Source organism: Bombina bombina, chromosome 6 (assembly GCF_027579735.1).
Source record: "Bombina bombina isolate aBomBom1 chromosome 6, aBomBom1.pri, whole genome shotgun sequence".
In the NCBI taxonomy this organism is placed as follows: Eukaryota; Metazoa; Chordata; class Amphibia; order Anura; family Bombinatoridae; genus Bombina; species Bombina bombina.
The window spans coordinates 461,466,307-461,479,350 of record NC_069504.1 but is presented as its reverse complement, the minus strand read 5'-3'; the positions used below and the strand labels follow the sequence as shown (position 1 = coordinate 461,479,350).

Here is a 13,044-nt window from a genome sequence, read left to right as displayed (position 1 = left end):
CGATCGTCTGGGGTTGCTGTGTTCCTTGTTCAGAGAGGAATTGCCTGGTATTTCGGCGCTGGACTGACCGTAATAGGCGGGGTCAGACTGATATACTACAGGAAATTTCTTCTTTGTGAAAAGCATTACTGGGCTAAAAAGCTGCACCCAGGTGGTAAATCGCCATAGAACAGGCTAACAATGGTATTGAGCCAGTTGTTCGTTCCTGTGAGTGCACTTCTCTCTGTATGTATTTAGTCTCCCTATGGGAAAAAGGGGCAACCAGACGTGGACTCCTTGCTCAGTGTGCTTAGAGGAATATAGCTACACCTCACTGACGAGGCCCAATGAAGGCCGAAACGATCGTCTGGGGTTGCTGTGTTCCTTGTTCAGAGAGGAATTGCCTGGTATTTCGGCGCTGGACTGACCGTAATAGGCGGGGTCAGACTGATATACTACAGGAAATTTCTTCTTTGTGAAACGCATTACTGGGCTAAAAAGCTGCACCCAGGTGGTAAATCGCCATAGAACAGGCTAACAATGGTATTGAGCCAGTTGTTCGTTCCTGTGAGTGCACTTCTCTCTGTATGTATTTAGTCTCCCTATGGGAAAAAGGGGCAACCAGACGTGGACTCCTTGCTCAGTGTGCTTAGAGGAATATAGCTACACCTCACTGACGAGGCCCAATGAAGGCCGAAACGATCGTCTGGGGTTGCTGTGTTCCTTGTTCAGAGAGGAATTGCCTGGTATTTCGGCGCTGGACTGACCGTAATAGGCGGGGTCAGACTGATATACTACAGGAAATTTCTTCTTTGTGAAAAGCATTACTGGGCTAAAAAGCTGCACCCAGGTGGTAAATCGCCATAGAACAGGCTAACAATGGTATTGAGCCAGTTGTTCGTTCCTGTGAGTGCACTTCTCTCTGTATGTATTTAGTCTCCCTATGGGAAAAAGGGGCAACCAGACGTGGACTCCTTGCTCAGTGTGCTTAGAGGAATATAGCTACACCTCACTGACGAGGCCCAATGAAGGCCGAAACGATCGTCTGGGGTTGCTGTGTTCCTTGTTCAGAGAGGAATTGCCTGGTATTTCGGCGCTGGACTGACCGTAATAGGCGGGGTCAGACTGATATACTACAGGAAATTTCTTCTTTGTGAAAAGCATTACTGGGCTAAAAAGCTGCACCCAGGTGGTAAATCGCCATAGAACAGGCTAACAATGGTATTGAGCCAGTTGTTCGTTCCTGTGAGTGCACTTCTCTCTGTATGTATTTAGTCTCCCTATGGGAAAAAGGGGCAACCAGACGTGGACTCCTTGCTCAGTGTGCTTAGAGGAATATAGCTACACCTCACTGACGAGGCCCAATGAAGGCCGAAACAATCGTCTGGGGTTGCTGTGTTCCTTGTTCAGAGAGGAATTGCCTGGTATTTCGGCGCTGGACTGACCGTAATAGGCGGGGTCAGACTGATATACTACAGGAAATTTCTTCTTTGTGAAAAGCATTACTGGGCTAAAAAGCTGCACCCAGGTGGTAAATCGCCATAGAACAGGCTAACAATGGTATTGAGCCAGTTGTTCGTTCCTGTGAGTGCACTTCTCTCTGTATGTATTTAGTTTGATGTTATATGTCTTTTGACACTTATGGTGATATAGGTTTTGGAGATAGGTTAATTTAATTACATCACGTTTAGGTACATTTTACCGAGCTTACACCGCTTTAACACATCACTATGATAGGATTTCACATAATCTCCCCTTATCATGGAGGCACTAGAACTTTGAAATAATTTTCCCTATATCATAATATTAGGCATTAGAACTTTGAAGTAATTTTAAATGCTGCCAAATACGATTATCGTATATTTTAGAATGTGATCATATCCCCATATAGAAATTAGCAAGTGTGGATTATTGACGATAGAAAACAATCATGGATGCCAGTATACTCCTATCATTTAAAAAAAAGGGCCAATCATGTGAACACAGCCATGATCAACAGCGAGAGCAACCAATAACGTTCATTCAGTGATAGGATGGGCATTCCTAAGGACACACACCCCCTGATTTGATAGGACAAGCATCATGCCACATTTAGAGATTGGTTGGGATGGGTTAAACATACGACATACGGAAGTTAGTAAATATTATTAGTAAATATTGTGTACATCTAATACACGACTATTTACAAAACGGATCTACATATCAAACATTTTCTTCTTCTGAAAGGATTAATTACAGGTAGAATCTTCTATATACTACTAGTGAATCAAGGTAGGACTCGATCTTTCACCTAAAACTAACAAAGGTTAGATATGAGTGCGAATGAAGGGCTGTTAGCGGACATAAAGAGAATGGTTAAGTATATAAAAAGAGGATCTCATATCCATTATATGTATATAAAGAGAGGAATAAAACATTTCAAATAAGAATGCAAACAAAATGGGCTTTATTTGTCAATGAAATATGAATGTTAATGAAATGGATTTCTCTTGTATATATGTTATTTGCGATACTGTAATTTCCAGATGTTTGTTTTTGGGCCAATGTTGCTTAATGTCTAATCTGTGTGATGTATTATATAGGTAGCCCTTTATATTCATAGGTTGATACTGGATGTGATTTCACATAGGTGTACAGGTGTATATAATTAATCAGAGAACACGCCCCCTAAAAAGGTGGGTATGTTTCATTAGGGTTTGGTAAGAGCTATAAAAAGCAGAACTGCTAGTAAGGTGATTGTTATGCCTGATGAAACGGCCTTTTTAGTGCCGAGAAACATGTTGCATTTTAAGGGGGATATTTGGATACCCCTGTTCCACTACTTGTGTTTGTGTTTTTAAAAAAAATCCAAGTAGAGTGGAAGCACCTTATTTGCTTGTGTCCATTGACTATCTATTGGGACACAAACACTAGCTTTATCCTGCACCTGCATCCTGATTATTGGGAAAACCTTAATTGGGTGAGCTGATACGCGCTTCTGAAATGTATCAGTCTACTTCTACCAGCACATAGGTGTGCTCGTCCAGAATGTGAGTACCCTTTTGGCATTGTCAATTTACATACTTTTATACTCTGGTTGATCTACACATGTAGTGCTCTCTTTGCTTCACTTTATCACTGCAGCACACAGGGAGTTCCAGAAGTGGGTGAGCAGACACACCCTATAAATCTTCAGCCTGTACCTACTAGCACATTAGGGTGCTCCAGTAATATGTGAGTATCAATCTGGCTCATATTTCATCAAGTCCACAAATATGTTTGGTGATTCTACACGAGGCGCCCCTTTGTTCTTTTTTTCTACACTCTGCAGCTTATCCTGATTAGTCTGTGAGGAGGAGGCAGCCAGCATATGATAGCCTATTTTGGTGACGATTTCCCTACCTCAAAGAAGTGTATCCAATCTATTTTGGGAGTTTGTGATTTTTAGGATTTTGTATGTATGTTAAATATATATTTTTTCATATGGTACACTGTTAATTACCAATCCTTCCATCCTGTTATATATGCGCCCCCTCTAGTTCCAACTTGTCAAATATAAAAAGATAGTGCACATTTTGTCAATGGAAGTAAATTGTAAAGTTTTTTTAAAATTGCATGTTCTATCTGAATCATGAGTTTCATTTTGGCTTCATTGTCCCTTTAAAAGCACATTTCTATGTTAGATATTTTTGGCACGCACCACCTTGAAACTGGATAATGATAATATTCATGAAGACATCTCAATGATACTACTATTAGTTTCTACTTCCTCTTCTCTTCTAACCCAAATTTGTATAAATAATTATTTCTAAATTGCCAAATTATGTTCACTACATATGTTAATAAATACTGTCATCTCCTCAGCTATCATCTATAATTATTTCCATTCACACTTCATGTCATAAAGTAAGAAATTTAACTTTTTCCTATAAATGGGACATATCGATTTTTTGTAGGACTAACCATGAGTTATGTGCCCTAATTTATAATGACTGCATATATCTATTATGCGTATGTCAAAGTATGTGCATAAATTCAACATTTACTGTTTGAGTTCTCTCTGGGTAGATATTTCTTCTATGTAAGATTATATTAGCAACTATTTCTTTGTCACACTTATTGGTGGTAGATTACAAGCGGAGCTCTAAATATTGCTTGTGTGCAAGCAATATTAGCACTCCACTTTGTAATACCAGAGCACAATATAATGTGCGCTGGTATTACAAGTAAATCACATTGCAAACGCGAGCTCGCGTTCACATTGCTAGGAAGCATTGCACTCACGAGAGCGCACTTCCATAGTCTCCTATGGGAGCCTCCTGCTGATGCCGCCTCTGATGCAGCGAAGGGGGTAAGCAACGCAGCGATAAGCTACATTTTTTTAAATATATGCATATGAATATATTCATATATATATATGTGTTAATAATATGAGTATATACACATATTAACACATAAATATATGTATATAAGGAGATACATATATATTTACATTGCAGTCTATGAGAACACACAGTTCCCATAGACCGCAATATAAAGGCACTTTTTAGTGCTGTTTTTATTCTAACACCCCACTCCCACCACCTTTAAAGCCCCAAAACTGTCTTGTGCAGTTTTTTTTTATTAAAAAAAAGTGCTATATTTTTTTTTTTAGTAAAAATCTATAATGCCCTCTATTTTGAGAGCATTTTGGGCACTAGTAGAAAATTAACCAGAGATCAGATCTCTGATTCATTTTCTGAGTGCTAATTGCTAATGCAAGGTCACGGTAGCAATAACCAGCCACTTGTAATGGCTGGTTAATTATCATGCTCCTGCAAACGGGCAAATTTGCCCGTTCGCGGGAGCGAGATAATTTAGCATTCCACTTTAAATCTAGCCCATATGTTTTTAATTAGTTTCAATTTAGTTAAAATTATATCCTTATTATTAAATTTGCTGGCTAATTAAATGTTTGTCTTATTTAAATAGCAATTCCCTTAATAAATCTACAAACATATATTGTCAACGTATACAGTACAAATGGAAACCTATTGAACATAATGTGACACAGTCACAGTGAATGGGACTTATTTATCCCCTCACGGTAATGTTTTAATGTGCAAAAATAACGTTTTCATTTTTATTCACTTCTTATGCGACTATTTATGTTTGAAGAACTGCTTACAGCAGACTGGTCAAATGCATGCTACATGCACCTACTGTGGCTTTCTGTTAGTATTCACAGTATAGAGAATCAATGTCAAAGGAGAGGGAGATGCCGGAGTAATTTACACTTCATGTTATAGATAGCCCCAGTGATGATATAAGAGGTCTACAACAAACATAAAAATGGGTGGCACTCATTGGTGTGTAAGTTGTGGCTTTTCTGTGTACAAGCAAATAGAAGTGAAATTATGCATTAAAGGCACATGATATTCATTAATTTCCTTTGTTTTATGGAAAAAATAAATTATTTAGAAATGTATTACAATTACTACATTATTTCCATGCAAAAACGCATTTTAACTGCTGCTCTTTTATATATAATACACATATATACACTTTTGAGTATTTCCCAGCCAAATACCTTGAAAAATGCAATATCATTTTTAATAATTTTTAATGTGTTTGAATGTAAATATATATATATATATATATATATATATATATATATATATACACACACACTATATATATTTATACACATAGAGAAAGAGAGAGAGATTTTACAAAACATATATATTTAAAAAAAAAAAAAGAACATTTTCTTCTATGTGAAGAACATAGGAATGTACAATATTCCTAACGCACCTTCAGGTTTAGTGAAGTTGATCTAGCGAAGTGTTAGGTTAGTGCACCCCATAGAAGTCTATGCGGAGATGTTGGCACCGCCGCAATATCTTGAGGTTAGTGCCAAGGTCTTTCGCTCGTGCTAACTTTTAACTTTCAAATCGTAATATGCTTGCTAATGCAGCCTCAGTAACTTTTTACTTTGAGCGCAGTTATCATGATTTAGATACAACACAGAATTGAAAAAAATAATTCCAATTTACTTCTATTATGAAAATTTGCAGTCTTTAAATGCAAACTTTCTGATGCACCAGCAACAACTGAGCCTGTGCAAGAGTTCATTGTTTATACTTGCATTTTGTGATTGGCTGATGACTGTCACATGATGCAGAGGGAAGCAAAGTAGTCTGTGCAAGAGTTCAATGTTTATACTTACAGTATATGCATTTTGTGATTGGCTGATGACTGTCACATGATGCAGAGGGAAGCAAAGTAGTCTGTGCAAGAGTTCAATGTTTATACTTACAGTATATGCATTTTGTGATTGGCTGATGACTGTCACATGATGCAGAGGGAAGCAAAGTTGAACTAATGTTTAACCCTTTCGTGTCAGGGCTAAAGTGCCTACATCGGAACAACTGTTCCAATGTAGACAAATTGAAACCACGTGATCGTGCACACGATCGTGAAATTTCAACCCTAGGAACGCCCTCCAGACCGCGATCAAATCCTGAGAGCACAGAAGGCTTCAGGACAGCCGTTAGCTATGACGTTCTATTTCGTCATAACGGCTTTAAAGCCCAGTCTAATTATGACGGAATAGAACAGCATAACGGCTTTAAAAGGTTAAGTTTGTTAAAAAAAAAAATCTAATGCTCATTTTAAATTCAGACTAAGTGCTTTTGCATTGTCTTTGTATTATACATTTGTTGATTATGAAGTTCTTTTAATCTTATTATCCACACAGGGATTAAACCCAAAGGTAAATTCACGCTGGTAAGCCACAAGCATTGCAGCTCGCTGGCAGGAAAAGTCAAGGAGCCAATCAGGAGCAACAACTACACATACCCACCATTGCTTGAATCACCCAAACAGGATCTTTACCTATATCTTTATCTCATTTGCAGGGGTTAACTGTTTGTATATTTCAGATATCGAACAACATATCTTGCTATCTTGTTATTTTTAACAAGATAGCAGGTGAAACTATTGGGGAGGAATTTCCCTGTTACATAGAACTCTGATAAATACAGTTATTTTGGTATATCACTGCAATCAACATATCTTTATCATCAATATTTCAAGGGGGAATTGTGCATTTGTGCGCATTTCATTATTTCTCCAGAGGTATTTTGTTTTTATATTACAATACAGTACATGACAGTATTAATCATAAAAATAAATAGCAGCTATAATCATATTTACTTGTTCTCAACTAAATTAATTATTAAAAGGAACATAAAAATGGTTTTGCACAACTTATTTGCATTAATAAAAGATATTTACAACTGTAATGAAATTACTGTTAAATTCATTTTCATTATGACTATATTTTAAAATGATTTTAAACCCATTTGCCACTCAGTTGACAGGAAACCAATCAGCACCTGGTACAGAATATTCAGTGTATAAATGCATTCGGCAGATACAGACACATACTGTAAAATAAATAATTATGAATAGTCAGCGCTAAACAACAGGTAGTTTTATTTTAAGGGGAAAGGGGCATACAATCCTAGGCAATGAGTAAATATCACATAGGGATTTTTTTTTATTAATTTATTCAAAATAACTGCATATATATTTAGTGAGAGCTCAACAGATATGCACTTATATTTTACAAAATGCATTTTTAATACATATGAGTATTGGTGCCATACAACACAATTTAATATTTTACAGATTTGAAATCTCCATCTTCAGAACAAATATGACAAACACAACATATGTGTGAAACAGTGTGTGAGATGTCAGGTGTGACTGTGTGGTCACCATGGAAACCAACGACCACAGGGCTCAATATTGCTATTGTATCATTTGTGATTGGTTGTCATGGTTAATACAAGCTTAACCCTTATAACCACATGCTAAGACAAAAGGTACTGTACATAAAAGTTAAAAAAAAAAAAAAAGTGTAAAAAGTTAAGCAGAGCAATCAGGCTTGGCCAACATTTTCTTTGATATACAGTAGCAAAGTGTGCTTGGTTGTAATTAAATGTGATTAGGTACAAATAAGTTATCATTCACTCAAATTAATCAATAAATGTTTCATCAGTGTCACAATATATTTAAATAACAGACATAAATAGTTCATCACAGAAGAGTCAAATTATGTAGAACTCCAGGTTCCAGAAGTCTTGGCAATGGTGGCAAAGGTTTTTTTATTTTAAAGACATATTAAAAAGGATTACAATTCCACAAAGGGATAAACAGCTATTCAACTGTAAACTCCTTACAGAATATTAACCTATGAATAAGGGAAACAATGTTCACGCACTGTCATGATTTATTTAGCCTAAATTTTCTGTAATGTCATTGTTTTTGCACTTCCCCAGAAAAGCTAGACTGCGTAAAGGAATATAAAGCCCACAATTTTTCTTTTGTGATTCAGACAGAGCATACAGTTTTAAAAAACATTTTCAGTTTACTTCTATTATAAAATTTGCTTTATTCCCATGGTATTCTTTGTTGAAGAGATACTTATGTTGGTGTCTGGAGCAGGAACTAGTGCTGCCCTCTAGTGTCCTTAAAAATGGATAACATTCTTGTAAAACTGCTGCCATGTAGTGCACCAGAAACGTGCACACTCCTGAACTTATGTCCCTGCTTTTCAACAAAAGATACCAAGAGACTAAAGAAAATGTGATAGTAGAAGTAAATTAGAAAGTTGTTTAAAATTGGATACTCTGTCTGAATCATGAAAGAAAAATGTGTTTTATTTCCCTTTAACGCAGAATCCAGTCTTTGTGCCCTACACATTTTTTCTTTCATGATTTAGCCACCAATCAGCAAGCACTACCCAGGTGCTGCACCAAATATGGTCTGGCTCTTAAGCTTACATTCATGCTTTTCAAATAAAGATACCAAGAGAACGAATAAAAATGGAGTTGCTTATCTGAATAATGAAAGGAAAAATTTGGGTTTCATATCCCAAATCTTGATCTTCCTCTAATTAGCCATATGAAAGTATTCTTATGAGGTATTATAAGGGGTATATCCCTGAAATGCAAAATGATTCAAATTAATCTATATGTAGAACTGTTGAAATGCAGATAAATAAATTCTCTAAGTGTTGATTTGGTATTTACCTGATGCTTTATGTATATTCAATTCATTTTAGTTAAAAGTTTGCAAAGTTATAAAAATAATTTGGCATATCGCCATATGAGATCAGCAGCCACAGTGCGGCTCCACGGAGCCTGTGCAAGGCTTAAACACACAGTACTGCAGGGTTGATAGTCCTAAAATGCTCTAATGGACTAAAGCAAGCAATTTTTCAACTATAATGGTCCTTTAAGAAGGCCAGAATCAGTAGTTGTTACAAATATGTGGCAAATGGGATCATTTTCTTATTTAAAGTATATTTTAATGCACAAAAATGGCTGTCAATAGATTTGTCATTTTGATTTACATTCCTATATAATATGTAAAAACATTCATTCACAGCTTTAATCAAATCAGTTTGTATGTTACATGCAGTCAGTGGGAGGCACCCCCAATTTTCTATTTTGCACCCTATTAGGCTAAGGAAGGTAAAAAGGTTAAAATTATTACCCCCTGTTCTTTTGGACAGGCCATGTCCCACAACTGCCTAACCTGCCCTCAAAACATCTGTGACCTAACCTACCGTTGCCCTAACGTTGCCCATGGAACACCCATAACTACGTCTCAAGCCACCCGGGGAACACCCAGGATTGTTTGCCCCCACTATAATAAGGTTTCTACTAAGTGTAGCCTTTTACTTTGTTCCTTCATCTCTCCATGTAGGGGATGGATTTAAAAGAGTAATAAAAATTTGGGAGATGGGAGAGGATGTTAGCAAATGTATACCAGTGAAATTGATAAGATTCAAGATACCCAACATTTAATATAATCATCTTAATTCCCCATCTCACCAAATAAACTGAATTAAATAAGGCAGCACTGAAACATTTACTTTATGAAATAAACATTTTAACTTATATTTGCTATTAGTTGTGAATACTTGTTAGACTGGTTTTAAGATTTGTTACTTTACATGTAATTTCAAGCCATCTTGTGCCCTTCAGGTAATAAGATCATTTTGCCAATCGTTTTAAGTTTAATGACTTTGCAAGATCATACAGTTTGTTGCTATAATAAATTAAATGTGAGATCATTTGGGTATTGTCTATCAATATGGCAGATTCATTAGAGAGCACACTCCGCGCTCCCTAGTCTTTCTAGTTCCTATGCTACTTTATGGAGACCATTCACAAAACGATGTTGAGCTGGTCATTTTTAGTGAATAGGCTCCTCAGATTAGCAAACCTTTACATAGTGAAATACTAGAGAGCTTACAAATTCTCTCTACTAAATGTGCACCATCCTCGTATCTCTGATCTTTAGTGAATCTGCTTTTAAAATGTTTTGAACATATTTGTTATCATTTTCATTTCATTATATTTTAAAACAACACAATAAGCTGTTGATTTCTGCAAATGTAATATGAACTGTTATAAAGAGTAAATTATAACTTTAAAGGGACAGGAAACCCCAAACTTTTAAACAACTTTCCAATTTAATTATATTGTCAAATTTGCTTCATTCTCTTGTTATCCTTTGCTCAAGGAACAGCATTGTACTACTGGCAGCTAGCTGAACACATCTAGTTAGCCAATCATAAGAGACAAAATGATGCAGGCACCAATCAGCAGCTAGCTCCCACCAGTGTATGATATATGTGTATTCTTTTTCAACAAGGGATAACAAGAGAACAACGCACTTTTTTAAAATAGAAGTTAATTTAAAAGTGCTTTAAAATGGCATGGTCAATCTGAATCATGCAAGTTTAATTTTAACATCCCTATTACCTTATATAAGAATAATACACAAGTACACAATAATTCAATGCCAGCAAATCCTGACTATATATTCTTGGCAGAAAGGTTCATCTCAACTTTCCTGCTGCAAAATTATTAATTTTAACATTCCACATACAGTTGTATGTAAGATATAACTGCAAAATATAATATTTATTAAAATATTTATCTTTCAATCTGCTTTAAAACAAATAGGATACATTTTAAAAATAAAACTAAAGGGAATTTACAACTGGCTTTTTAAAACTGTGTTCATAGACTGTTAATACATGTGTGTGTTTAGTACAAAATACCTTACACTACATTTTTTAGCAGCATCCTTACCATCTGTGAGGGCAGCCTTGGTAAATCGAAACAAGTGGTCACAAATGGTGTGAGCAAGTGCAACACTGCCAGGTGCTGTCACTGTACATCAAATGTTATATTAAGAGAATCACAACACATCACTCTGCCTGATCCAGGCATATTTGTGTTGTAGTGACAGACATTCTATACATGGCATGCAAGATAAGTTTTTTAATGTAAATGATAACGAAAGTAGAAATATACTTTTAGTAAAGCACTTGAACGATTTCCACCTTATCTTTTCAAATAGTTCTGCAATGTCCAGCAGTGCTGTAACTTGGCATACTTGTTAAAACTTGTGAACTGAACTAAAACTTGAGAGCTAATTAATGTTGTACTGCAGACTCAGAGTCTGTCCAGTGTCACACACAATGTTTCCGAAACAATGTGTTTTCAATAAAACCATTTGAGGACAACACGATCAGACCTGAAAGTGATTATACAGAGGAGCTGCTCTTTAGTATTCCAACGTCTTCAAGGAGATTGTTTAGAGAGAGAGAGAAAAAAGCAGTGCACATCTGTCAATATTTAACCGCAAGTGGTTCTGACTTCTGGCACAAGTAGCTTAAAGCAGCAAAGCCAAAATAAAAGTGCTGAGATTGGTGAAGAAAAATATCCACACCCTTTAAGATAATATAATATGGTCACATCCAGATGTTTTCCAGGATACAATACAATTGAATTAAAAATATCATGATGAATATACTAAATAAAATGCTTTTACTCACCTTTATCTTTAGAAATGTAAATAGACTGTGTTGGAATGATGAGTGCTAAGCAGAAAACAACACAAGTAGTTCCAATGATAGGTTCCATTGCAGTTAAACTGCAGCTTCGCTGGCTGACAATAGGGAGCCAGCGTTGTGAAGTTCTCAGTGAAGTAGCAGATTCTGTATCCCCAGCAGTTCCAGTATCCCTCTGTCTCAGGCACTAACATTCAGCTCGAAACCCCTCCCCTGCCTCTCACAGCCTCAGCCCCTCTGTTCATTTAAGGTGGAATATAACAATTGTTCTGGAGGAAAATTAAAAGAAAATTAAGACACAAAAAAATCTGACCTGAAAAGTATGTGTACTTTTAAAACAAACTATTATTATTATTATTATTATTAATAATAATAATAATTATTATTATTATTATTATTATAAGCCAGTTGATCAAGGCAAGTTTACCACAAATCCATAACGGTTGTATAGCCAAAATAAAACAATTAAAGGGATAGTTAAATCAAAATTAAACTTTCATGATTCAGATAGAGCATGCAATTTTAAACAACTTTCTATTTTACTTCTGTTATCAAATTTGCTTCATTTTCTTAGTATTTTTTATTGAAGAGTAAAACTAGGTAGGATCCTAAGAGCTCAGGAGTGTGCTCGTCTCTTTAGTACTCTATGGCAGCAGTGTTTTGCAACATTGTATAACACAGCTACAAATAATGTTGCACTGCTGCCATAGAGTACTAAAGACACTCCTAAACTCTTATTAGCAAAGCTAACCTAGTTTTACTCTTCAATAAAAGATACCAAATGAGCAAAGCAAATTTGATAACAGAAGTAAATTGGAAAGCTGTTTAAAATTGCATGCTCTATCTGAATCATGAAAGTTTAAATTAGATTTTGCTGTCCCTTTAAGGGGACAGAGTTTCTCTATATCATTATTTATTTAGGGCTAGATTACAAGTGGAGCACTAAATTATCGCACACCTGCAAACGGGCAAATTTATGTGATAATTAAACAGCCATTACAAGTGGCTGGCTATTGCTACTGCAAGCTTGCGGTAGCAATTAGCATTTAGAAAATTAACCAGAGATCCGATAGCTTATTTTTAAAATAATAAAAAAAAAACTGCACTAGGCTGTTTTTGGGGTCTAAGGTTGGTGGGAGTGGGGTGTTAGAAAATAAACAGCACTG

At 35.9% G+C, this 13,044-nt stretch overlaps 1 protein-coding gene across 1 annotated transcript in view; it reads right to left on the bottom strand.

Moving 5' to 3' along the window:
• LOC128663085 (A disintegrin and metalloproteinase with thrombospondin motifs 2-like) overlaps positions 1-12,045 on the bottom strand; it is a 914,348-nt gene extending 902,303 nt beyond the window's left edge. Inside the window, exon 1 of the mRNA XM_053717234.1 lies at positions 11,864-12,045. Within this exon, the coding sequence (XP_053573209.1) occupies positions 11,864-11,951 (88 nt within the window). The 5' untranslated portion in view covers positions 11,952-12,045. The remainder of the gene's footprint in view (positions 1-11,863) is intronic.
• Between the last annotated feature and the right edge of the window lie 999 nt (positions 12,046-13,044).